Raw genomic sequence first — 24,900 nt, 5'->3', positions numbered from 1 at the left:
CTAATAACATTTGTCCCAATGTCCACCAGACCTAGCAAAACTTAAACTTTCGACAAACGCGCTGAGCTTGCACCGTCCTTCCGCATCTGCGCCGCAGTTAGGCAGACGCATCACCCGGTGGTTGACCAAAATCCTAACCAGTTCCTCCCGCTGGCCCGAGCAAGTCATTTTTTCGACGTACATCCTGGCCGCGAAAGGCGACACCTGGTTGACGGAAAATTCAGCAAGCCTTTCTGCGCTCACGACTCTGTTTGTAGGGACAGGGGTAGGTGTAGAACCCAACAATCCCAGCGCGGAATAGATCGTTAAAAAGCTGGTCGCGTGGGTGAAGTCGGCGTAAAGCTTGTTTTTCAACGGGAAAGTCGCCGGGTTGGAAGTAAGCGTGCGGTTGGTGCTAGTGTGATCCACCACCGGTTTTTGTAGCAACCTTGCAATAAGCTCGTTTACCCATCCTACCCCCAATGTCGGCCCGAAAGGGTTGCCATACGAGCAAGTATGCCATTTCACCGCGTTGTGATACTGATTAAACACCTTCCAATCTTTTTCTTCGAAAAGACCGCAAACAGGCGATAAAACCCCCGTTTTTAAAACTGTGGCCGCGGTTTCCATAGTACACAAATCCATAAGGTCAAAAGCGTCTTTGACTGATAGGTTTGCCCCTGGTAAATTTCTATTCAATCGGTCTGCAATCCCCGTTAGAAACTTTGCTTGGAATTTATCCACAGTCGTTTTAGATTTTGAATAAATATCCTTGGGGCATTCTTTGCGACCCAAAGTGTTATTCAACCCTTTCCCGGAGGGCATTTTAAGCGTTTTATAAGGGAAACTGTCCGGAACAACTCGAGTTTTATCGGCCAGAGCAGCTAAATGGAAACCCTGGGCCCATCCTACACCGCTTTCAACTACTCGTTCAGATGCATCGTATCGAATAAAAGGGTCGTTGTTCCTAGCCAAGTTGTGATATCGTCGGTAGAAATGCTTCCCGGCGTTTATCGATTCGTGGTGACCAAGGGAATTTAGATTTCCTTTGAGGACATTATGTTTGTAATCTCGAAGAAATTCGTATCCTCGGCCGTATTCGACCACAGACGATTGGATTCGGTCAATCATAGCACCGTACTCTTGGTCAAGCCTCGGATATCGAGCGCCATGTCGAGAGAGAGATTGTGCAAACGTGACCGTGCAGCCGGGCAAATCACTTGAGGGGTTGATATCTGACGGGACAGAATAAAATGGTGACAGGTGGCCCCAGTTATGCGTTATTTGAGGCTGGTATAGGAATCCGCGGTCTGGTGTATCGTAATTGGCAAAATTAAGATCATCGTTTGCAGCAATTGCAAGCCTAATCAGGCCAAAGAGAATCGACGAGGTGAAAAACATATTTGAAAGGTTTACTGCAGGCCCCAGTTCTGGATATAAAATAGCGAGCATCCGCACTGTACAATGGTGAAAAGAATGTGCACAGTGGGAGGTGTGGAGTTCGACAGTTTAAATAAATTGAAAGATCTTTGATTGTTCAACGCATGGTTTGTTTATTTCCCTTTTTCTGCAAGGGTGCAACGCGATTCGCGAAAATTTGTCCGTATTGCAATGTAAGAAATTAGGAAAAGAGACAATTAACTTAATTAATATCCAAAATTAGCTTTCCACCGGTCGGCTTTAATAACCATGATCAAGCAGTAAGAGCCAGGGTCCCTGTGAAAAATAAAACAGGAGTCTCTCCAAAGACATGAAAAAAGGTTTACGCAAATTAATGTGCAAATTTAGGGCCAAGTAGTATTCTGCAACCTCTAGAACATCCACGTTCTAATATTGCTGTACATCCTGGTTTTTTAATTTCATTCTCAACGTGAGTTGTAAACTTTGAGCTGTTTACAGTTCGTTTAGTATTCAATACATACTAAAGTGGCTATGTTAACGTTGTGCGCCGGCACCACTTCTCGGAATGTATGCTTCGTCCCCTGCAATACTCAAGATAGTATTATGCAAGATATCAACCGGGCTCAGGCTGTTTGTGCCCCATACCTCGAGCTAAGCGAGAGGTATCATTGATTTCAGGCATTCCAAAACCCGTCGCGGGGGCCCACGGGGGCCAATGGGCCAAGATTTACCAAAAGCCCATGGCCCGCGGGCCATTTAATAGGCCTTTCGGCCCCCACGGGTGGGTTTTGGAATGCATTAATATTATATATATATATATATATATATATATATATATATATATATATATATATATATATATATTTCAATATTTACGTTGTAACTGAAGTTTTACAATATGTACACAAATCTCTTTTTTTCAATGATTACTTAGCTGCCTTGGTGTTTAACTTGTTGCAGGTGTGCTAAAAGCAGGTAAGATAGAAGACTGTTTTCCTTTTTTTTTGTTTTCCTCTTCTCGAAAAGAATCATGGGAAGGACCAATATGATGCTTTTGCTCTGTAGGTATGTAAAACAAAAGATTAACTATGGAGTAGTGTAAGTTCTAATTTATAATAACGTTTTTTCAAAACTATACTAAGCCTTCAAGCAAGTTTTTATTTTTAATTTTTCAAGACTTGTGTAAATATCGTGTTAAGTTTTGTTGAAATGCCTTTGATAAAAGCGTTAAATATATATTGCAACTTTGTTTGACTTGCTGCTTATTCAAGTTGATGAAATATTAACCTCTAAAATTGGACCGAAAAAATACATACAATTTTGTAGCAAACGAAATATCCAAATATAAAATACATTTTACATATAAATAAAAAAAGCCTTGAAGATCATACCAAAAATAACCTGTAGGAAGGTTTTTCTCCAAGCGAAATACCAAATTCTTTACAACTCAATATTTGTTTTTAAAATTTCCTAGTAAAGAAAACTAAAATACGTATTGAGCATGAACGATTCTGCTTTAGGCTTCGAAAAATGACCCTATTAAAATTTCGTGTTGTTTTTATATAATAGACTTTTTCGCTTTTTTTATTCTATATTTAGGAGCTCCATTTGCTAACAGTTCGAATCTATCGCACTTGAGATCTAATATATTACTATAGGGGACCTGTAACCAGTCGGACAAAGCGGTAATATACATACTTTCGACCGATCTACAAAATGCAATGCAAATTACAGAATTTTCACAACATTGTTATTCGAATTTTAGACAATAAAAATAGGAATCTGTTCAAAACCTGAACGTGCAATTTAAATGACATATCAATACAAGACCTATACCATTAAATTGCCAATATTTGGTTCTGTATACATACAAACTTTGGCCTTTATCGAATTATCAATTCAATTGATGTAAAAAATCAAACCACAATTCTACGGTTTCCATCTCCGGGGCATGTCCACTTCTGGAACGCCACTGCTAGAACTTGAGATTGATTACGGAGGAAAAGGAGGTCAACGATTAACGTTTGCGACAGTTGAAAAGTACATGCAACAATTCCAATGTGGGACGCCCGAAAGCAGGATGAGAAAAAAATAACATATGGCCAAGAGTAGGAGAAGGCTGGAATTTGGCCTATGCTTTGTAAATACTTGAAAATTCTCGTTTTCACGATGGAAACTTGAGTCCAAGATGCAAAGATGGGCGTTAATGATCAGGCCATAGATCTAGTCGATACTTGCCACTCGCTCAGTTCTGACCATATGAGTTTAGGTACAAAGATAAGAGGGAGAATTTACTTAAGCAACCCACGTGTATGACAACAAACTACTGTCGACAACCCCTTGCCAAGCCATGGGTTGCAGCGTCCTAACAAGCCGCCGCCATGTCGCTAGCGGCGGCCGTTATCCCCATGTTTTGGGGCCCTTGCAGCAAAGATTTGATTGCACATTTCTTAAAATCTAAGCTTGACTGGAAAAGGACAATGGCCAGCCACCGACGATTAGAACCCCGCGGATTGGCAGTTAGGGTGTCCAGCAAACTCCAAGTGGCGCCATGACCTAGCGAGCCGGCAACGACCGCGCCGAGGTTAAAACCATAGCTGGCTGGTTTACTTTAGCTCATTAAGGGGCGCGGGGTATCTTTTCCGAGAAACCCGTGTCCGAGAAACCGGTAGCTGGTAGAAACGCCAAGTACAAATCGGCCCTTCCAGCTGTTTGGATAAACGAAATTCGGCATGTCAACCTTTGGCTTTCGACAATACCGCAACGTGTAGGACAACCGCATTCGTTCGATACCGAGTTTCCTGGTGGGTCTTGGAAACACCGCTACCGACCAGAGCTGCTTAGCATGTCGAACTGTTCACGGCGCACTCGTCTCGCGACATGCACGATATAACGTTTTCCGCATCTGTTGTGAGTGGCCGACCCCCATCTCATGCAGCGCTCGATCTTATCCCAGCGTATCAACTGCACTTTTTTTTCTAACATTTCTTTCTTGTTAGTCCGTCCAGATGCTGCTTGCCTTTCTGGTGCTAGTGCTCATCGGTGCACGATTCTATCTCAAGCTCGCCATCCAACGGAAATCGCTCGAGGCAACAGACTACTTGGTCTTTTCGGCATGGTTGTGTGCTTTTATCGCATCTACTGCAGATATTGTCATGTTGCATGCCAACGTGCCCGACGACACTCTGGCCAGTTTTGCCAATTACGAGACCAGCAATCCGGAAATTCTTGTCTTTATACTCAAGGTACGCGGTCGAATTTTGAACAACCTCAGAAACTAGGTGGGGCAGCCTTGGGCCCCCACAAATCAATCAATGGTTGCACTGTTTCTGCGTTGCATATTAATATATAAGCGTTACTAGTATATTTTCGGTATCACCATTGTTTTCTACACCAGTTATTACTTGTGTAAATTCGCCATTCTCACCGTATACCTACAACTATTCCCTCGGCACATGAAGGGCATAAGATATGCACTATACGGTACGATAGGATGCACTGTCGGTGCCTGTGTGGCTACCATCTTGACTCTCTTTTTTGTCTGCCTACCGATAGAGCGGAACTGGTAATCCACCTCTATAGACTACCTGGTCTATAAACCTAGGTATCCATTTGCACTTGATGAAGCACTAACCTTGATTCTAGGTCACTCGAACAAGCCGATTCTTGCCCCATCCAAATCCAAGTTTCCGACGCGATGTGGGGGATTCACATTGGATCATCCATTATGAGTAGGTTGCGTTTGGAACCCCGAACAATTTGGTCCGGAAACTGATTTAGAATAACACAGTATATGCTCTTCCATTCTTAATAATACGTGGTATGCAAATGAAAAGACCGGACAAAGCGGGACTATACGTTACATTCGGCCTCGGCGGAATCGACCTTGTGGTCAGCAGCTTGATGCGCTTCGTCTGGTTTCGACCCGACTCTGGCAACTTGCGCATTACCAATCTAGGTTAGCAGCGACCACCCATCGCGACATTTTCTTCAAGGCCTTTGTTCCAGCTATTAACACGATGCCCCCCCACCCCCTTACTTCATCTTCTTCTTCTACTACCAGATCTGTACTACGCAATCGACAATTACGTCTTTCTCATAGTTGCCTGCCTACCGCCACTCAGACCCTACCTAAACTTGATGAGCGGAAGCTCGGCGCCATCTTCGAGACAGACCAAGTCGTCGCAGGGATCCTCGGCGGGCGCCCAGTCGCAAGACCTCCAGTGGAGGAACTCCCAACCGTGGAGACAGCCCACGCAGCTGTCTCCGATATCGCCAAACGCCCCTGTCGCGCGGCTGGGCAGCACCGATACCCTCGAAGGCCGCGGCGCTGGCGCGTACGATTATGAACTTGAAGACATGCCGAGAGGCGGTGTTGCGGTTTTGCACGTGTAGCATAGCTTTCTTTCATCTGAGATGAACTAATACAAGAGCCACCACCAGCTTGTTGCCTGCGGTACACCAAAAAGAAACTGTTCCAAGAGACGCTACCACCAAACGGTTTTGCCTAGTTAAAACCCATCATGTGTTGAAATCAAGGCAGCTAACAACTGTTTTATGCGTTCTTTGTCCATGTTTTTTTTTTTTTTCATTCACTTTTTGCTTCCTTCCATATTTCCAGTTCGGAGCTTCTCATGTCTGGTCTAGTCAATGAACAAGCATTTCGCAAGCGTTGGCGCCGTCACAACAGCTATCACACCTTAGATTGCTGTAAGGCATATCCAAACCCTCCTGCAAAATTATAACCGAGTCCCGACAATCTATCTTTTTGTATTACCGCTTTGAGCAGGGGCTTGGCTGCCGAAGCCGTCTTCTATCATTTTTGCGGTTGCTTCGATCTTCGCAGTCTGGGCAAAGTAGGCATAGGTATCGGTGTGTTTAAGGTGAAGGCTCGTAGATTTGATCCTGAGGATGTTTTAGCAATAGCTCAAAAGTTCAAAAAGACTTAGGCACTCACTGGAAAACGCCTGGGAGACCAGTGGTCATCAAGTCCTTTGTGTTTCCAACTATAGTAGATTAAGATTTAGAATTAGTCACCCAGTCTCTCTTTTCATACTGTGAGTTGTCGCAAGACAAGCATCAAGAAAAGGACGGCTGAGAAACAAGGTTGGAATGTTGAAATAAGTCTTATAATCACTCACCACTCCCCATTTTGGTGACCTCGCGTAGCAAATGAAAGTCCTGATACCCCCTTATATCTGTGCCTGTAGGAGGCAAATCAAAAAACGCCGGACATATGGTTGTCTTGTCCGATTTGTTGACTGTGAAACTCACAATGTCCTTGGGGCATTTGGGCAAACCGCCTGGGCAGGTTATGGTGCCCAAATTTGATTCAGGGTCGCATGCTTTTTGGGCCTTTTCAAAAACTTTAACTATTTTTTTAACGTCTTCTTGTTTTTCAGTCTTGAAAAACGCCTTTACTCTTTCGCGGTTGTGCTGCGTAGCCCATATTCCGGCCTTGGCGAGAATGCGGCAACTAGAACAAAAGTGTCATTCAGGTTAGAAAATGTTGCGTCTCTTCCGACTTGATGACAAGTTTTTTTTTTTTTTTCGTTTACTTTTCCATGGCCTTGATCAACATCTCACGCTCACGCGGCTTGCAGCTGTCTAGAATCTGGGCCCGTTTTAACAGTGAAGGAGGCCCTGTTTCGGCCTCGACCCTGAGGTCTGAAGGGGAGTCGGGTACATCGTTTACCGCGGAAGCGAAGCCTAGTAAAGCGAAAATTGTAATATACACAAGCATGAACCTGTGGCTTATACCCCTTGATAACATTTTGCGGCACCTTGTGGCTTTAATGAGACAATATGGCAAGTCCAAAAAGAAGGAAAGAAACCACCAAACAAATGAGCGTTGTTGTAAGGAAGTACTCAGGGCAGTGCAATGTTGATATATGGTAAGCTGGGTTTTGACTTGGGATAATTTGATCGTAAACGGACATTAATTTTTAGCTTTCGGTTGCTTGGACACCCGTGTTAGTAGCGAGTGGGATGTCAGGCACAAATCAACAGTTAGAAAATTCAATGACAAGATGGCTGGCAATTTGAACAGGACACACCCTGCAAGCGAGCTTGCCTGAGACGCTCTGGCCAAAACACAAATAGCAGACTGCTAATAACCGGAATTGCCGAAGAACCAATCTTATGCAGCTATATTTGGTTGAGCTTCCAGGATCTTAATGCACTGAGCCTCGCCAGCTGCTGACTTATGGACAATAAGTTAATCGGAAAGGTTGTCGCCCAGATTCATACGTACCAACCTAGACGCTGGGTAGCAGGGCACCCTGTCGATGTACCCTGCCACACCTCGACTAATACCCAGCATTTTGTGGAATTCAACGTCTCCTTCGAACGTGGGGCTGTATTACCAGCTCCCAGAGAATCCTTGAGACTGGGTTAACTTCAATGCCACCGCCAAGGAAGATGGATAATTTACAGAAGCTGGAAAGTCACGGACAGAGCGCATTGGCTTTTTCCTGAGTCAATTCACTGATGGCGAAGAACCACAACCTTGCAGTCACTTAATGGTGCAAAGCCTGGAGTTTGGCGCATTTTGGCATGATGTATTGGAAGATAGAGAGGGCAATGGACGTATGTGACAACTTTCAATTAATCTCTGCCCGGTCACCGATCGCCAAGCTCAAACGGCCATATTTGGTTAAGTTCACACCCGCATTCTTATTCTCGACTTTTGGGGATGCTGTCGTTGCATGGCCTTGTTCTACGGTGAGTTATTTTGCAGCATAAAGCTTTGGTCAAAGGCCACTAGGTGAGTATTTCTTACGGTTATTTTCGTCTGGAATACAAAAACCTTGTTTCTACTACGTCGAAAAAAGAAAGCTGTGAGAAGAACCTTTTGGTGGGCAGGTCAGAATGTCTGTTATTCCGTCTTGCGCATTTTGAACAAGGGAGATCGTACTTATAGAATCAGTTTGTACCAAGTATCACCTTCATTTTGACAAGCGACCCCCATCAAAAACGGTTGCAACATCTTTTTTAAACGGCAGAATGTTCCAATTCATGCCAAACAGCTAGTGAGATGTAAACTTTGGCAGAAATCTGACATTTGTCCTAGGTTACGAAGACTTTACCAGTCTGCTTCCTTCAAAAGGCAACTCGTTAGAACGGACATGTTGTCCGTTTTTACTGGCAAGCAGATAGGACTGCAAAATTTCCCCAAAACTTTCTTATGGTGGGAAGCGATTCCTGGGTACAAGTCTTTAGCGCAGCGGCTACTAGCTCGTTCAGGCCTTGATGAGATCAAAATCGACCGTCCATTTGTCGTGCAACACACCACCGATGGTCCCCTCGTTGGAAGTTGAGTACAACGACAGCCGGATAAAGGTGCCGGCCGTGGTCGTACGTAGTGAGACGGTGTGTTTCTTCCCGCCATCCGCAACTGGTATGCCGACGTTCCAGCTGTATCCATGCCCTCCATGCTCATCCTCTCTGATAGAGGAGCCCTCCTCGCCGTAAATTCCATCGTAGACCTTCTTGAAAGAGCCGAGCATCGCCGAGTCCGCGACAAAAACCGTCACTCCCGCAACGCCCACTGCGCCGCTGGGATGCTCAACATTGGCCGGGACGTCGTGCGGCACCCGAAGCCGGCGCGGCGTGCGGTCAAAACACCAAAACGGCGCCTCGCCCGCGTCGAGAGGCAGCACCAAAGCATCGCTCCCCTTTCCATCCTGCGCCCGACGGGGGTCGGCCACGGCCCACTTCAGCTCCGTCCCAGAGGGCGTGGTCCTGCCGCCGGGCACGGGATCGCCGTAGACGACACCGGCGTGGCGGGTCCGCACTCGGTCCTGGACCTTGGGGAACTCGTCTCCGGCCCCGGGCAGCGTCAGGGCCCAGTCGACGATGCGGCCCTCGGGTCGGGCGCCCCAGCGGTGGGCGGCGCGCTTGGCCGGGTCGACGCCCTCGGTGAAGGCGATCAGCTAGAGGTAGACGCCGTCCGCGAGCAGGATCAGCTTGTTCTCGGTCGCGCCGCCGGCGTGCACGCCGCCCGTGATCACGGTGAAGTTGTCCGTCAGCCAGGCCGGGAGATCCTGCAGCACTCGGGGCGGGACGAGGATGACTATGTGGTCCAGGAGTGGGAGGGCCGGGTCCGGCTGGTGCGGGGTCGTGGTCGCTGGGTCTGCCATTGGGGCCGCACGCCTGGGAAGATGTGTGAGCTATGGTTTTTCGGGTCAAGGTTTTGCTTTGCGGGATTTTGATGCAGCTCAGATGAAAATGCGTTGGATGGTTTGATTGATTGCTAATTTTTGCTCGCGGCGTCAATGATGTTTGTCTGTGGAGTTGAGTTTGCTGGTGGTGTAGCTTCTTGAAGACGGAGCTTCGGTGGGTCTGGCTGCGGCGGTCCGCTCGCAGGGGCGAGTGAGCACGCCATCAGCAGGCTCTGCTGCACGGAGTTGTCGCGATTCGAAATTCCAAGGACGATGAGATGATGTGGAACGGTCACGAGTATTGATGAGATGACGGATGGAACCCCGCTACAGCGTGCCTCGTTGGGCCGGAAATGCCCCACCCGCGGTCGATTTAGTGCTTTGATGGACGACTATTACCCACACAATGATGATGCCAGTGAGATGAGCTCAGGTTGCTAACAACAGATACACGTTACATATTTAACGCATCCTATACTGAATAGCTGTTTTCTTGTTCTCTTCCCTGACTTGCACTCACGATACCGTGAACTCGGCAGCTATCATTTAAAGCTCGCCACCCCTTATCTCGAGTTTTGTCAACCGAGTGAGCGCTGCTGCCAAGTGGCCTTGCAAAGGATACTCGGCTCCTATGCTCTGGACACTGACAGTGAAAATCAGGGGCAGGACCAGTATTTTCAAACCAGCCACTGGCCTGGTTCAGACGCGATATCCTCCAAATCGTTGAATGTTTTGAGCCATCCATAGGAGGGTTTCCGAAGCCAGTTTTGTAGCATGGTTCATCGCCTAGCATGTGAGCCGCATTGGTGTTGGAAAAGAAGCTTGTAATCGTGGCCCACAATTTTTTTTTTTTTTTTTCGGTTACAAAAAAGTAAATATTGTTGTTCGAGTAAGTTTCTACAGGGCTACTTTATTTTTAAATCGAGAATATTGCTTTTCTTGTACAGCTTGTCAGTGGTTGTAAAAAAAACCTGGGATTTTTAAACATTAACCTCCGCCGCCGGTTCTATCCGTAGCTCATGGATCAGGGATATCGGGACCCGGGATCTTGCCGCTGCAGTCTACACGTGGTGCATATCCGGCGGAACGCTACCGTTGTTTGTACAATTCGGGCCGTGGTGGGGGCTTGCATCGTTTAGCGCCATTATAATTGCTTTTCTCTTTTTGTTCTTTGAAGAAAACCTCAGGCAGTTCAGTTGTCTTTAAGGGCTTACCAGAGACTGAACTGCTTCATATGTCTTCTGTCCTGGATGTGGGAAAAATCTCGTCCCTTTTAGTGGCATGCCACGGTGCTTATGTGCACGCGATGGACTCGAGCGCCATGTGCCCCGGCGATGTTTGCCACGTCTACGTCGACGAGACAGGCACCAAGCTCGTTGGCAACCTGCTCAACCACTACCACTGGTGGTCGCATAAGCGCCCAATATGACTACCTCTCTAGCCCGACGGAGCAACAAGGACAGCATATTTCCTATTGTGGTCATATTTTCTTCCAGCCATCGTTGCCTGACTTGATTGGTGTCAGTAATTAGGTACCTAAAACTTAAAAGCAGCCTTCTGCCCCTGTGTGAATTGGATAACGGCTAAAAGACACCGACTTTTCGGCTTATCCAATTGTTGTTCCAGACTCTGGTGCTAATTTTCCTTTAGCTCTTGTGGTTGACTACATCCTGAAAGGGACAGATGATGACTGTCAGTTTCTATTGGTGCAGCATTAGGCAGCATAGGACCCACCCCACCACAACCCCAACACCTGAGTTGGGCCAAGATGGCGCTTTGCCACAGCCAACTCAGCGTGTCTAACTTGCCTGGCCAGACTCGCCAGACTCGCCAGTCCACCTGAACTCATAGTGACTCAGATCCAGCTTATTTCCCAAAATGGCAAATGGCAACAAAATTCCGAAGCTTTCCGCGACAACCAGCGCCCCGGATTCTCATCAACCCCTGCCAGCAGCCTGAAAAGGTCTTGCAAGATTGCACCAAAATGACGCCCCTTTGCCTCATTTTATTCGGCGTTAAACCACATCGGAGCGGCAAAACGATTTGAAGACACTCGCCTCTCTGTTTTTTTGTAAGAATATTAATTAGCCTACCCTCCTTGACCGTCTGGCATTTTCCAGCGCTCCAAGCACACCGCGAACCTCACTCCCACAAATCGCCGTCTTTCAGCGATATTTTCGCTCTCCTCGCCCACTTTGCCTCTCTCTCAGCCCCAACATACCGATACTTCCATTCTGGCAACAATGGGTCTGGCATTGTACGACTCATCGGACCCCTTGGTGGGAATGACCCAGGCGCTACGCGAGGAACGTCACGTGTCTCGAATCCGCGCCCCGCGTCCCCCGAGACATCCTCCCAAGGTGCGCCACACGAAATGCGACTGCGGCTACGGAGGCTATGCCAAGATCCCCATCCGGGAGCACAACGCCCTCAAAGATGCGCACTGGCTGCACGCCAGGCCTCAGCCCAACAAACGCCACTGCAGCAGCAGCAGCAGCAGCTCATTTTTCCCATCTCCGTTCAATGCCGCTCACAGGAGCGACATCCCCATCGCCATACCCCGACAACGCCCGAGGAGCCGCGTCGCCTGGGCGACGTACGTCAACGAAGGCGTAGATTTGCAGCCGGCGGGATCCTCAGACGGTCTTTCGCCGTCTGCTCCGCGCCGCCAAGCCCGCCGCCCACCATCCCTGGAGCGCCAAGACGCGTTTCGAGACCCGAGCAGCAGTACCCCGTGGCGCCGGCGCTCGGCCGACGATTATTTCGGGCAGGAGGTCGACGTCAGTGGTGCGGACGCGGCCGCAGCCCTAGCGGCCGAGGAAATTGCGGACCTTTACGACTTGGGGCTGTTGTACGACGATGAACACGTCCGCGGCTCCGGTTTTGGGTTCGACGTCCTGACGCGCAACGCCCAGGAGCAGCCGCAGTATAACGTCCGCTTTCGCCGCGCGGCCGGGCAAAATTCCAAAAGCTTTGGTCGGAGAAATGCCCGTCGTTTAGAGCAGCTGCAAAATCATATCCCCTCAGCTGTCGACGCTGCCGATCATCTCACCTCACCCGACGGGGAGGAACTGGAGTGGTGCTCGGACGACTTCGATGTTTTGTCTAACCAGGACGGCAGCGTTCTGGTCAATCTGGGATCAGATAGCGATGATGAATGCGCCGCCAGAAGCACTGACTGGGTCCTTTTGAACAAGATAACGGAGGAAGATTGAAATCTCATTAAGCGACTCCCACTGGTCGATGTGTAAGCTTCTTCAGAAACAAAAGCCGGTGCTCTCCGTGTATTCTATCAATAACGTCGGCATCTGCGGCTATGGCTAGCTACTACTCTTCCTTCTTCGGTACATAATTCGTTACTTGTATAACCAAAAATTGCATACAATAAAAATTTTTACGTTATTTTTATTTTTATTTTTATTTTTATTTGACTATTCATTATTCGGGTCAATCAAAACCGGTCCCATGTCTTCGCGGGACTTTTCCTCCGACCAATGACGGATGAGTCGGCAAGTGGAGTAGTGACAATGGATGACAGTCAATGTGGAGGAGCCAATCTAGTCATGATTCACCAGGAGCATTTTTGGTATTTAAGTTAAATCACATGGATAGTTTTCTTTTTGCCGATGCATTTTCTCTCCGCGTCAAGTTCTGGAGCCCGTTGAGGAAGAAAAATCTTCACCTTTTGTCCTCCACTTTGCCAAGAAGGTCCATTGTGAGCTCCGTTGCGGGGGACAAATGTGGAGGTTGGACGAGGTTAACGAGGTTGGCTCATTGTGCCCAGAGAACGAAAACCCCAGATTCTTTTTTTTTTTTTTTTTTTTTTTTTTTTTTTTTTTTTTTTTTTTGGCGGCGGTGAGTGACGTTGCTCTTTCAAAACCAGGGCAGGTGATCAAGTGCCGACCCATTGAGGGAAATTGGCAATGCGATCCCCCGCTTTATTTTGGAGAAATCTTGGGGTCTCCGCATCGATACCATGAGCTCGGTATAGTATATTCCCGGCAACTCGAGGGTTTTTCTGTCATTCAATATTGCTACCTTTTTCACGCAGAAGAAATCCTTGACATGAAAGGTGTGACATGCTATGGTCGTCGGAAGAGTTGGAATGAATCTTTGGCACCTTTCAAGCACCAAAACAAGGAACCGTGCCTGAACCATTATTTGAGAACCTCACAGACAAGCTCGTCAGATTAAAGACCTTGTGCTTTTCACCTGTCTCTTTTTCTTCAGTAGATCCGACCCTGTCATTATCATCATCAACTAAGGTATGTGGATGGACCCATCCCAGCTGGGCGTTGTCTCCAGGCAACCCGGTGTTTTGCCGAAACTCCATCTGCGTATTAATCACCTACCAGCGAAGCAATCTTGGTATATTAGGTAACTTTATGAGAAGAAGTCCTTCCAAGGTGCATCATCTCCCCGCTTTTCTCGCTTTTATTGTCCGCAAATGCCCCGAAAAAGCCACTTCGCCAAGACCTTGGTTAGCACATGTGAGCCGTCGACGGCGATGGCACCGGCAAAGTGTGTTTGTCCACATCGCGATCTTGTTCATATATAGCTCAGCGATCTCTGCAAGAAGTCCAAGATGTGTACTCTCGTGGTCCTCCATCCAACGTCTGTCCCTCAAGTCTTTCTATCGGATATTGGCCCAGCATGAGGACCGACTTGACAACCCTGGCCGCGGCCCTACTCCCTCTGGGAGTAAGCTGCAACTACCTCCCTCTCATCAGCTCCGCTTCGTACAGCGCAGTCAATAGCAGGGCCGATGTTTTGCCCCCTTACAAGAACTCTTCGTACGCGGTCGATGAGCGCGTGGAAGACCTAATCAAGCGAATGACGATTGAAGAAAAGGCCGGCCAGCTTTTCCACTTCATGATCAACGAGGGCCCCCTCGACGGTGCGGCCGCGGGCAACACTACTGGCACAATGATCACCAAGATGTTCATGACGCACTTCAACCTGGCCGGCAACATCGTCGCCGCCAGAGACACGGCCAAGTTCATCAACGAGGTCCAGGAGCGCGCCCTCCAGACCCGCCTCGGCATCCCCGTCACCATCTCGTCGGACCCGCGCCACAGCTTCACCGAGAACCTCGGCACCGGCTTCCGCGCCGGCGCCTTTTCCGAGTGGCCCGAGTCGCTGGGCCTCGCCGCCATACGCGACCCCAGCCTGGTCCGCAAGTTCGCCGAGATCGCCCGCGAGGAGTACCTCGCCGTCGGCATCCGCCTCGCCCTACACCCGCAGGTCGACCTGGCCACCGAGCCCAGGTGGTCACGCCTCGGCAACACGTGGGGCGAGAACGCCACCCTGACCTCGGAGCTCCTCGTCGAGTACATCAAGGGCTTCCAGGGCCCCGAGATCGGGCCCCGCAGCGTCGGCACCGTCACCAAGCATTTCCCCGGTGCCGGGCCCATGGAGAACGGCGAGGACTCGCATTTCGTCTACGGCAAAAACCAGACCTACCCGGGAAACAACTTCGACTACCACCTCATCCCCTTCAAAGCCGCCATCGCCGCCGGCGCGAGGCAGATGATGCCCTACTACTCCCGGCCCATCGGCACCAAGTACGACCCGATCGGTTTCTCCTTCAACAAGCAGATTGTCACGGGCCTGCTGAGGGAAGAGCTTGGGTTCGAAGGCATTGTGGTCTCCGACTGGGGCTTGATTACAGACGTTGTCATCCTGGGGCAGGACATGCCTGCCCGCGCGTGGGGCGTGGAGCACCTTTCTGAGCTCGAGCGCGCCGCCATGGTGCTCAACGCCGGCGTCGACCAGTTCGGTGGCGAGCAGCGGCCCGAACTGATCGTGCAGCTGGTCAAGGAGGGCATCATAAGCGAGGAGCGCATCGACGTGTCCGTCAGGCGCCTGATGCGCGAGAAATTCCTGCTCGGCCTGTTCGACAACCCCTTTGTCGACCCCGAGGCCGCGGCCAAGCTCGTCGGCACAGACGAGTACCTCAGCCTCGGCAGGGACGCCCAACGCAGGGCCTACACCCTGCTCACCAACAGGGACGACATGCTCCCGCTCAGGAACGCCGACGCGGGCACCAAGTTCTACGTCGAGGGCTTCAACGGCACGCTGCTCGAAGCGCGCAACTTCACGGTCGTCAAGACGCCGCAGGAGGCCGACGTGGCGCTGCTGCGCCTGCAGGCGCCGTACGAGCCCCGGCCCGGCGGCTTCGAGGCCGCGTACCACGCCGGGTCGCTCGAGTTCAACGCGACCGAGAAGGCGCGCCAAAAGGCCATCTACTCGGCCGTCCCCACCGTCGTCGACGCCATGCTCGACCGCCCGGCGGCCATCCCCGAGGTCTTTGAGGGAGCCGCCGCCGTGCTCGGCAGCTTTGGCAGCGGGACCGAGGCGTTCTTGGACGTCGTCTTTGGCCTCGCGTCGCCCGAGGGCAAGCTGCCCTTTGACCTGCCCCGTTCGCAAAAGGCGGTCGAGGCGTCCAAGGAGGATGTGCCCTACGACACTGAGAACCCCGTCTTTAGGTATGGTGATGGTTTGAGGTATACCCGGTAATCTGTGGTCGGAATGTGTGGGCAACGCAGCTATGAAGAAACGAATCTCATCAATAGTACACAAGAGTCCCTAGATTCTAGATTCACTCGGGACACAAGCATGATCAGCGTACATCTTAACAATTAATATATTAAAGTTGACGACCGACGTGGTCATTTGTCCTCTCTGTCCAGAAGAGTGGTACTCTTGCCAGGAAATCACCCAAAATCCTCTGACTGCATGTTGAAACGAATCAAAAGAAAAAAAAACCCCCCAGATCTCGTCTGCTAGCAATCCAGAAGCTGGGTGGCCGCCACGACATGGATAAAAAGCACACTGTACACTCAGCTGACAATCTTTTGCAATTTCCATCGCAAACGACACAATTAAGTTACTGGAAGCGAACGTTGACACTTTGGGCGCCCAGCTTTCGTCCCCCGATATAAACACCAAACTCAACCGAAGCCCCCTGCGGCACCATCTCTATCTCGTAATCCAACCGTCTGTACCTTTTGCCCAGTTTATTTGTAAGTTGAGAGTAGTCCTCTTTGTTTACTTTGGATTCGAAAGTTATGGTGCACATTGATTTAACAACGTCGGTCCTGCGTATCGGCGCAACTGGGTCGTCGCAGTCATATAACGAAATTTCCATGGTAGTTGGGAGGGTTGTGCCGAAATCACACACATGATAAAATTGCGTTCGTACTGCCTTGCAGTTTGGAACGTTTGACCCCTAAGTTATGGAAAGGGGTTGTCAATGCGCTAAAGTGACGGCCAGGAGCTATGGGTAAATACACTACCTTGTAGAGGAACCAATTCATTTGTTTCCTTGCGTTATAGCAAAGCTCTTTGTCGCACCACCACTTGTCTTCCTCGAGATGCTTAGTTTCGTCAAACTCAAGGGAGACCTCCGTACCAATGCTGGATCGTGAGATGGTCGAGGTGACCTTGACGGGCAAATTGTTTTGGTCTGGGCGCGAATTCTGGAGGAAGCCTTTAAGCACGGCGCCCCGACAAATGGCGGTCCGACTGCAGCGTGTTTTAGCAAGTCGAAATACACTAAAATAAGATTCGCAGCAAACATACGGCTTGCTTCCAGTCGCTTGCAAGACCTCAATTCCTTCGGCTTTGTATTGCAAGTTAATGTAGTCGTAAAGATAGGGACTGGATCCAAGGCCGCCGACGAGAATAATGCTAATCTGGAGGACAGTAAGCATTTTTAATCTGATTAATCTGGAAATTGAATCGCCCACCTTTGCCTCAGGATCAGATCTCCTAACCGCCTCGAGTTGGTCATCCACCAATCGCACAATGCAACGGAACTGACTGTCAAAAGTTGATTGGATTTCTCGGCTTTGTTCGCATGTCAGTAGAGCTGTTTGAAGGTAAACGAAATCGATATGGCCCTACCCATGAAAAAATATTCGCCCCGCCTTGATTCTCTCAAATTTTGTGCCTGCGTCCATGCCGACGCTGATTTCGGACGGAAACCGAACCGTAAAGTCCTTGTCAAGGCCGCTCATCCTAAACTGTGGCTTGATGCCACATTCCCAGTCATCTCGGATGATGTATCTGAGGGAGGATCTGCTCAAACGGCTCCAGTTGTCACCGAGACGGGCTTTGCAAAGCGCTACAAAAGCCTGGTCGATGAAAATACCACCGCAGAGAGCGCCTAGTAATATTAGCAATCTAGCCTGCTGAATCTGTCGAATTAATCAAGCAAGGGCTTACCCTTTCCCTCAGCCGCCTCCTTCATGCTGATGGGATCCACCTGGTCGATCTTGTAGCTGATTAAATCCTTTACAAAATTTCAGTTCTTGGTCTGTTTTTTGTTGAAAACTGCCAAACTCACAGCAGTGCCACCGCCGGCATCGCAGACAACATAGACATTCCCCGCGTGTGGCCTCCTGCCCCGTTCGATCAATGTTGACATGGCGGCAGCTTCGGGTTCGTTTGCAAACGCAAGCTGCGTAGGCCCGGCGGCGCGTTTGTTCAAGATGTCTGCCTGCTCGGCAGCCTTGTGCATGGCCTGCCGCGCATATCCTTTCCAGATTGCGGGGACGGTGATGACGACGCGGAAAACGAGGGCATCGACGACCGTCTGCCCGCGCGCGCGCTCAATCTTGGCGATGGTGTGATTCCACATCGCCCTTAGGAAATCCGCCACGACGTCGACGGCCGTTTTATCGGCGCGCGAAAGAAACTCACGCCCGCGGCTGAGGTGTTCACATACGTACATGTCGTTTTCGACGTCTTCCTCGCGGAGAAGCAGCAGCTTGAACCACGATATGGAGTCTGCATCGGGCGGGACGTCGAAGCCCCAGTGCGTTTTGCCGTCGTCGTCGTAGCTGAGCTCCGTCGGGCACTTGCTTTCTTCTCGGCCCGTGCCGGGCCAGGTCATAATCAAGTTTACGTCGTTGGGGTTGGCCTGAAGCTCGTCTGTCGTGGCCCAGGCCACGCCAGAAAATCTATGCATTCTGTTATCAGATGGTCTGATTGCGTCATCGGATCATAACAAAGTAATAACCCACGTTGTGCCAAAGTCAATACCAACGATAAGTAAGCCATCCTGCTCGTCCAGAACGAGAAAGTCGTCGTTGCTGAGATCGCTCGACACCGATTTTGGACGGGATGGAATGGAAAAGGATGACATCTTGATTCCCTTCAGGCGTGCCTGGACTAGACGCAATGTAGAAACGTTAGCCCAAGTTTGACAAGTGAACCACTAACTGTGCACCGATTTTATATCGCTGTCACTTGGTCTGTAAGCAAGGCAGAGTCTCGCGAAAAGGCAAAGTTAGAATTAATGTTTTTCAGGTGCAAAAATAGACGCAACAAGGCAGTCATGCCAGCCGGAACCATGAACCTCGGTAGCTGTGGTCATACCAACAAAAACAACATTTTAGCCCTCCACCATCGAAACTCGCAATTCAACAAAGACAGAAGTAATTTGTTGAAGGCGAGCTTGCTTGGGGACCAAAGCCAGCAACGGCATCACGTTCTCCCAAAGTCAACCGAGAGATCAAACTTTCATCGAAAAAAAAAAAAAAAAAAAAAAGTTTCTTTCCCCTCTTGACAAAACAGCAACAGCCGAAAAGACCATGGGTGCGCATGTGAAACGCTACAACTGGCCGTCCTATTTGTGCATGCACTTTTTCTGCCTGCACCACATACTGCTTGCTCAACACCAGTATCTCTTGCCCAGTGCGTCCTGCCAGCATGGCTTCCAACATGAATGAGGACACCAGGATGGAAGATGCGATGGACTTTATCCACGTGGACAAATCACCATCGCCGTCGTGCGCATCCTCAACTAGCAGGGTGCCTGTTGAGCACAACGGTAACGATTGCAAAAACCACAGGCCTGTGCCAAGCTCATGTGACTGTTCGGACCACGCGAAGCTCGTAGGTCAACTAATCACTTGTCAGGACCAGCTCACAGAAAGCAACAGAAACATCAGAAAAATGGAAGAAGCAGCAAACAACAACTTCAGATTGGTACAAGATTGGATTCAGCAGCAGCAACACGACTACCAAGTCTCTCTCCACTGCCACATCACTGAAATAAATCAAGAATGGCATCACAAGACCCAGAATCTCCAAGCTCGTCACCAAACCGAACTGGCCAGCCTGCAGAAGCAGATTTCCAACGCCCAAGCCCTCGTACAGCAGCTGGAGCGCAGCCTTGGCAAAGAGCAGACCTATCGTGCATCCGCAGAGGCCGAGGCCCTCGAGAACCACAAGCGCTGGCGCAAAACCGCCGCTGAGCTTTGTAAACTTCAATCCACTTCCCGCCAGTCGAACAAAATCTCTGACCAGGATCTCATCGACGGTGCCAAACAGCTGAGGTGGATGGTGCGTAACTTGTCCGCAACGGGATTCTCAGACGTGCCCATCCAGCCGCGACTTTCGGCCTGGCCAAGTCCTGCGGCGGAGGAGTTGCGGCAGGTGCAGTTTTTGCTGCACACCAACCGATTTCCCATCTACTTTGAGGCGTCCATTTGGCACTATTTGATCAAATACGTGTTTGGGCGTTATGTGTGGGCAGGCGAAGCTGCACAATCGATGCAAAAGCTGTATTACGCCCTTCAGAATGGTAAGACTGTTTGATGTTAGGCCCCTCCACTCAGCCAAAACTACAAGCTAACCTATCACGAGCAGCAGCCCCGACCGAGAAGACCGCAGTTACACTGCAAGACTGGCGCACAAATACTAATGCCCTGGTTGCAACGACCGCTGCAACGACCCCCGCTGCCGGTGAGGCACTTCTAGCCCACCGAGCCGACTTTACCCATGCCATATTGCAGTTGAACAAGCATCGGTGCGACAGAATGGGGCTAGTTGACGACTTGGCCGCCATTTTTGACGCGGCAGTCTCCCTCGACCGGGATATACACCTGCGACCCGGCATCGTAGAGTGGCAGGTCCTACCGCCTGGAAATAACGAATTTAACCCAGATGTCATGGCGGTAGAGAACGACGGGGAAGCCGGGCAAAGGGTGCTGGCGATGGTGTCTCCCGGGCTGGTCAAAAAGGTTCACAACGCGGTCCAAGACGATATGCTGTGCAAAATGGAAGTGGTGTGCGGAGTGGATGGTGTGACCACTCCGAGGCAGATGAGTGCGCCTATTGCCACAAACAGGGATAATGGCATGTTAGGCTGGATTCATGGGTTAAAAAGGATAGAGAAGCATTTCATTAGGAAGGCGATGAGGTGACTGGCGGGACTTCTGGGCCTACTATATTCTGTTCACTATAGATCACATAGCTGGGTTGATATCCGTCCCAGCAAAGGACTTGTGGCAGTAATCAGTGACCAGAGAGCTATGCCGCGCTGCTAATATGAGCAATGAGCAAAGTTAGAGTTCTTTTTGGTTCTCGTGACCGCTTACAAGAAGCTAGCTCACTAACGAAAAAGAATGTCTGGCAGTTCCCCAAGATCATGACCCGAGGACACTACGCAGCACGGGTGTATCTACTGCGATACGTAATATACCACCACAGAGGCTGGAGTTGTTAATTATCCGCATTCGGGATTGTCGAATGATCCACTATAGCTTGATCACAGTGCTATTCGTCCAGCACAGAAGAGCTGAATATTTACACATGCCGAAACAATCTAACCCCTCATTTGGTTTGCCAGATAGCAGACAGCTCACAAATGGAGAATCCTTAAACGTTGAATAAAATATACTTGGTTGGGTTGAGATGTTGTCCATGCGCGGTAGCTTTACACGTTTCTATAAATGTAGCAATGTACAACGAAAACCAAAAAATTCAAACATTAGTCCTCGGCGCATGTGAGAATGGCAGTTTCGACAATGCACAGAAATAACAAACCCGGCACCTAAAATCAACTACTGCCGATCGGACTGTGAAATCATGTTTAGTGGATGGGATGGCGGAGGTCTAAACCATCCGACTTGGCCAACTGGTGAATCGTGAAAGAAGCCTTGCAGCCATATCTAAATAAAATAGACCCCCTGAACTTGAGATGAACTTTTTTAAAAAATCGACGGCCAACTGTTGGGGAAAGTCTTCTTCATTTGCAGGGTTCCCCGCGAGATCTAAGTGTGAATTTTCTCCAACAAAACTCACGTTTAACCTCTCCGGGGGGTTTTTTTTTTTTTTTCTGATAACAAAGAAAAAGTCACAGTTACAAGCCAGACAGAGACAAACCTGAACAGGCATGCAGGAATCTGCACAACTTGAACTTGCAACATGGGGCTACCCACCTGCTTTGCATGGTACCGGCCCAAATATCTGGTTTAGAATGTCATTTGGTTATTTTTCAAATACAAGTTATAAAACTACTTCCATTGTACCATCATTCCAGTTATTATTAAGGGGTAACACCGCTGGAGGGGGATGCTTCAGGCCAATGTTGGAATTCATATCAAGAAATTTAGTCTTTGCTTCAACTTTGTGAAAATGTAAGCAGAAAAGGGATATTCTTCAAAGAATAACTGCAAAGGATGAGCTTGTTTCGAGCAAACTATCGGGATAACCTATGCCTCAGGTCAAGACTCTTCAGCCAGGATGGTTGGTAATACCGCGGCCCATTCGTCAGTGAATCTTTGGGAAACCAGAATGTCGCACATTCAATGAAATTGAGGAACATGTCCCTGTCATTCCCATCAAGAGCCCGCGCTAAGGATTCAAACTGGCGGTCCAATGGGGCAAGGGGACAGGGCCGAGACATTCACCTACGAGGATGTCAGTTGGGTTTTCCCAGGAAAAGGACTATTGAGACTCGGTAGTACTCACCATATTATTTCCAGTATGCTCCTGCTAACTGCCAATGCGGGCCTGTTCCAGGTCGCAGATGACGGTGTTGTCAATCTGTAGTCTTCCTGGCGGATGGCTTGAACACCTCGTCTTCCTCCACGCTTGCAAAGACCGAGTCCTTGGTAATGGCAACGGGAATGTTGTCGGAATGGGGATCTACCTTATTCGTTAGCTGAGAACTGAAAAGGTAACCTGTTGATAGATAGTAAGCCAACCAGTGTGCATCACGTCAGCCTCGTGGAGCAAGTTCAGCCCTATCAGGGTGACAGGGTCTGGTCCATCGCGTCTGCCACAAGACTGGACTCGAAGACTTGGTGCGGCTGCGTCTCTTGAAGTTTTCGCAGGCTGATTCCCAGCGGACGCATGACAAAAAGATCATGTTTTCGATTATCTCCGCAGCCTTCAACAGTAAAGTAGTCTCGCAGCTGCCGAACGTGATCCCAGCCAGATAGATGCTGGTAGACTGCAAGCTCCTGGTTGCGACTAATATTGTGAATGTGCAGTTTGAGCACCCAGTACCTCCGTTTCTTTGAAAAGGGGTGAAACAAGTGGTTGGGATGGTCAGGAAGAAGGGACTGAGCATAGCTGGCTTACCGGTCATGACCCAGCCATACGGTCGAGGTGGTTTGGGCGGCCATTTGATCAAAATCAAACCTCCTCAAGCTTAAAGGCTAGGCGCCGTGACGTGAGAACAACCTGCACTACCGAATCGAACTGCTTAACATGCCTTTCTAAATCCCTGGCGGCCGCGAGTATTCAAGAGCTCAGGTACTTTATACAAATTGCTAATAAACAAAATATGCCAAGATAAAGTAAGTTTTATATGTAAATAAAAAATAAAAGAAAATTGTACATATAAACGCAAAAATATTATTTAACTTGGTATTTTTCTTAAAACGTAAAATAAAATCATTTATAATTAAATATTTATTTTTAAAATTTCCATACTAAATTTATAGTGTGAAAACATAAAAAGAATACAAAATACCAAAATATTTCGTTTTACTTTCCAAAAAATACACGACTAAATGTTACTCTGACTTTTATATATACAATTCTTTTTATTTCTTTTATTATGTATAAAATTTATTTTATATTTAATTATTTTATTTATTAGCAATTTGTATGTGTTTTTTAATTTCCAACTTTAAAAATCAAATATCAATTAATTATAACCGTTAACCAGGCAAACTAAGTCGCTAAATCAATATCATTAATTGTTTTATAATATATAGTTGACGATATATTACAGTGGGTGACCCACAAGTGGACATGCACCTGAAGTGGACACCTGTTTTGTTAGCAATTTCTAGCATCCTCGACACAACCCACCTACTTTAACGCGACAACGCACCGCAAATAACGCGTTTTTAAAACCGAAAAAAGCCGTAATACCGAGAGATTTGGAATTTAAGTTTACCCAGGCGGTTAAAACCGTAAAATCAGGCATTTCGAAAAATAAAACGGCCGCGTAATAGGCCGTACCAAAAACCACCCTTATACGTCGCTTTAACGGCGTTTTCGATCGAAAACAAACCTATAAACCGTATCAATTATTTTCTAACAAATAGGAAAAATTCGTTAACCGTTGGATCGAAATCGAAAAATTCGCTGGAAGGGCGCCCACGCATTAAATAATTAAAAGTTTCGCTTTTTTTTTAATACCGCCGAAAAAACGCGTAAACGTTTTCGGTAAACGTTGGTTAACCGGTTTTTTACGCCGTAATAAAAATATTAAAACCAAATCCGGGATTTTTTTAAAGGGTACGCGAATTTAAAAAACTACGGCCGAATTAATCCGGGCGTTTTATAATTAATACCAACGAATAATTACCGAATTCGAAATTAAACCCAAATATATCGTAAATATGGACGAATACGGTTTCCAATAAAGCGATATAACGGCCGGAAAAATATACGGTTTATTTTTCGTAAAACGCCGGAATTAGGTTAAAATTATATATACGTTAAATATTATTTAGGCGTCGATTATCGAGGCGGTAATTGCAAAAAAAAAAATTTACCCCACCCGTAATCCAAACGGGTAATATTTTATAAACGTAATAATTTCCACCTAATATTAAAAATTAAACGTACGATTCGATTCCCACGGGTTAATTTAATTTTAAAATCGCTTTTAAATTGTTAAAACAGGTTTTTTTATTTAAAACGAAACCAGATATTAGTATAAAATAGCGGTTATTGGTACTAAATCAAATTTTAACGCATTAATTAACTAAATTTATATTTAAAACGTTTAAAAACAAGGTTTTCCTCGAATATTTACCTATTTACAATTCACATTTTATTTAACCGTTAAATATTTTTGTTTTTAACCCTATTAAAACCTATTACCGGTAATATATAAAAATTTTTACGTCGTTAAATATTATTGCGTTTAAATAACGAAAACGGTTTTTTACCGTTTATCGAAACGCTTTTGCAACCGGTTTATCGGTTCGTAACGTAATTTCCGGTTTCCGTAAAACCGGGATTTGGCCGGTAATACCCCCTTAAATATTAATTCCGGATCAAATAGTAAATCCTAACTTAAAAATTATTTAAATAACGA

The 24,900-nt window shown here is 47.9% G+C and overlaps 8 protein-coding genes across 8 annotated transcripts; 3 read left to right on the top strand and 5 right to left on the bottom strand.

Moving 5' to 3' along the window:
* PpBr36_10258 (uncharacterized protein) lies at window positions 1-1,380 on the bottom strand (the record flags this gene model as incomplete). The annotated part of the gene is made up of 2 exons (XM_029897371.1): window positions 1-204; window positions 235-1,380. 2 exons carry the CDS (start codon window positions 1,378-1,380, stop codon window positions 1-3), a joined length of 1,350 nt encoding a protein of 449 aa, XP_029744323.1.
* A 2,880-nt stretch (window positions 1,381-4,260) lies between these two features.
* PpBr36_10257 (uncharacterized protein) lies at window positions 4,261-5,775 on the top strand (the record flags this gene model as incomplete). Its single annotated transcript, XM_029897370.1, has 3 exons — window positions 4,261-4,290; window positions 4,380-4,632; window positions 5,444-5,775. The coding sequence occupies 3 exons, from the start codon at window positions 4,261-4,263 to the stop codon at window positions 5,773-5,775; spliced, it is 615 nt and encodes a 204-aa protein (XP_029744389.1).
* A 1,159-nt stretch (window positions 5,776-6,934) lies between these two features.
* On the bottom strand, window positions 6,935-7,153 carry PpBr36_10256 (uncharacterized protein; the record flags this gene model as incomplete). Its single annotated transcript, XM_029897369.1, has 1 exon — window positions 6,935-7,153. The coding sequence occupies one exon, from the start codon at window positions 7,151-7,153 to the stop codon at window positions 6,935-6,937; it is 219 nt and encodes a 72-aa protein (XP_029744388.1).
* Window positions 7,154-8,621: 1,468 nt separating this feature from the next.
* Window positions 8,622-9,521, bottom strand: PpBr36_10255 (uncharacterized protein; the record flags this gene model as incomplete). Its single annotated transcript, XM_029897368.1, is given in 2 exon segments — window positions 8,622-9,314; window positions 9,327-9,521. 2 exon segments carry the CDS (start codon window positions 9,519-9,521, stop codon window positions 8,622-8,624), a joined length of 888 nt encoding a protein of 295 aa, XP_029744391.1.
* A 2,264-nt stretch (window positions 9,522-11,785) lies between these two features.
* PpBr36_10254 (uncharacterized protein) lies at window positions 11,786-12,757 on the top strand (the record flags this gene model as incomplete). Its single annotated transcript, XM_029897367.1, has 1 exon — window positions 11,786-12,757. The coding sequence occupies one exon, from the start codon at window positions 11,786-11,788 to the stop codon at window positions 12,755-12,757; it is 972 nt and encodes a 323-aa protein (XP_029744390.1).
* Window positions 12,758-16,431: 3,674 nt separating this feature from the next.
* On the bottom strand, window positions 16,432-18,693 carry PpBr36_10253 (uncharacterized protein; the record flags this gene model as incomplete). Its single annotated transcript, XM_029897366.1, is given in 8 exon segments — window positions 16,432-16,745; window positions 16,765-17,069; window positions 17,127-17,239; window positions 17,294-17,393; window positions 17,451-17,712; window positions 17,772-17,838; window positions 17,893-18,508; window positions 18,572-18,693. 8 exon segments carry the CDS (start codon window positions 18,691-18,693, stop codon window positions 16,432-16,434), a joined length of 1,899 nt encoding a protein of 632 aa, XP_029744393.1.
* A 566-nt stretch (window positions 18,694-19,259) lies between these two features.
* PpBr36_10252 (uncharacterized protein) lies at window positions 19,260-20,758 on the top strand (the record flags this gene model as incomplete). The annotated part of the gene is made up of 2 exons (XM_029897365.1): window positions 19,260-20,136; window positions 20,202-20,758. 2 exons carry the CDS (start codon window positions 19,260-19,262, stop codon window positions 20,756-20,758), a joined length of 1,434 nt encoding a protein of 477 aa, XP_029744392.1.
* A 1,827-nt stretch (window positions 20,759-22,585) lies between these two features.
* PpBr36_10251 (uncharacterized protein) lies at window positions 22,586-22,966 on the bottom strand (the record flags this gene model as incomplete). Its single annotated transcript, XM_029897364.1, has 2 exons — window positions 22,586-22,811; window positions 22,923-22,966. The coding sequence occupies 2 exons, from the start codon at window positions 22,964-22,966 to the stop codon at window positions 22,586-22,588; spliced, it is 270 nt and encodes an 89-aa protein (XP_029744395.1).
* Window positions 22,967-24,900: the final 1,934 nt, after the last annotated feature.

This window comes from Pyricularia pennisetigena (assembly GCF_004337985.1).
Source record: "Pyricularia pennisetigena strain Br36 chromosome 4 map unlocalized Pyricularia_pennisetigena_Br36_Scf_9, whole genome shotgun sequence".
Taxonomy (NCBI): Eukaryota; Fungi; Ascomycota; class Sordariomycetes; order Magnaporthales; family Pyriculariaceae; genus Pyricularia; species Pyricularia pennisetigena.
Note: the sequence above shows the minus strand (reverse complement) of the source record. Positions and strands in the feature narration are given on the sequence as shown.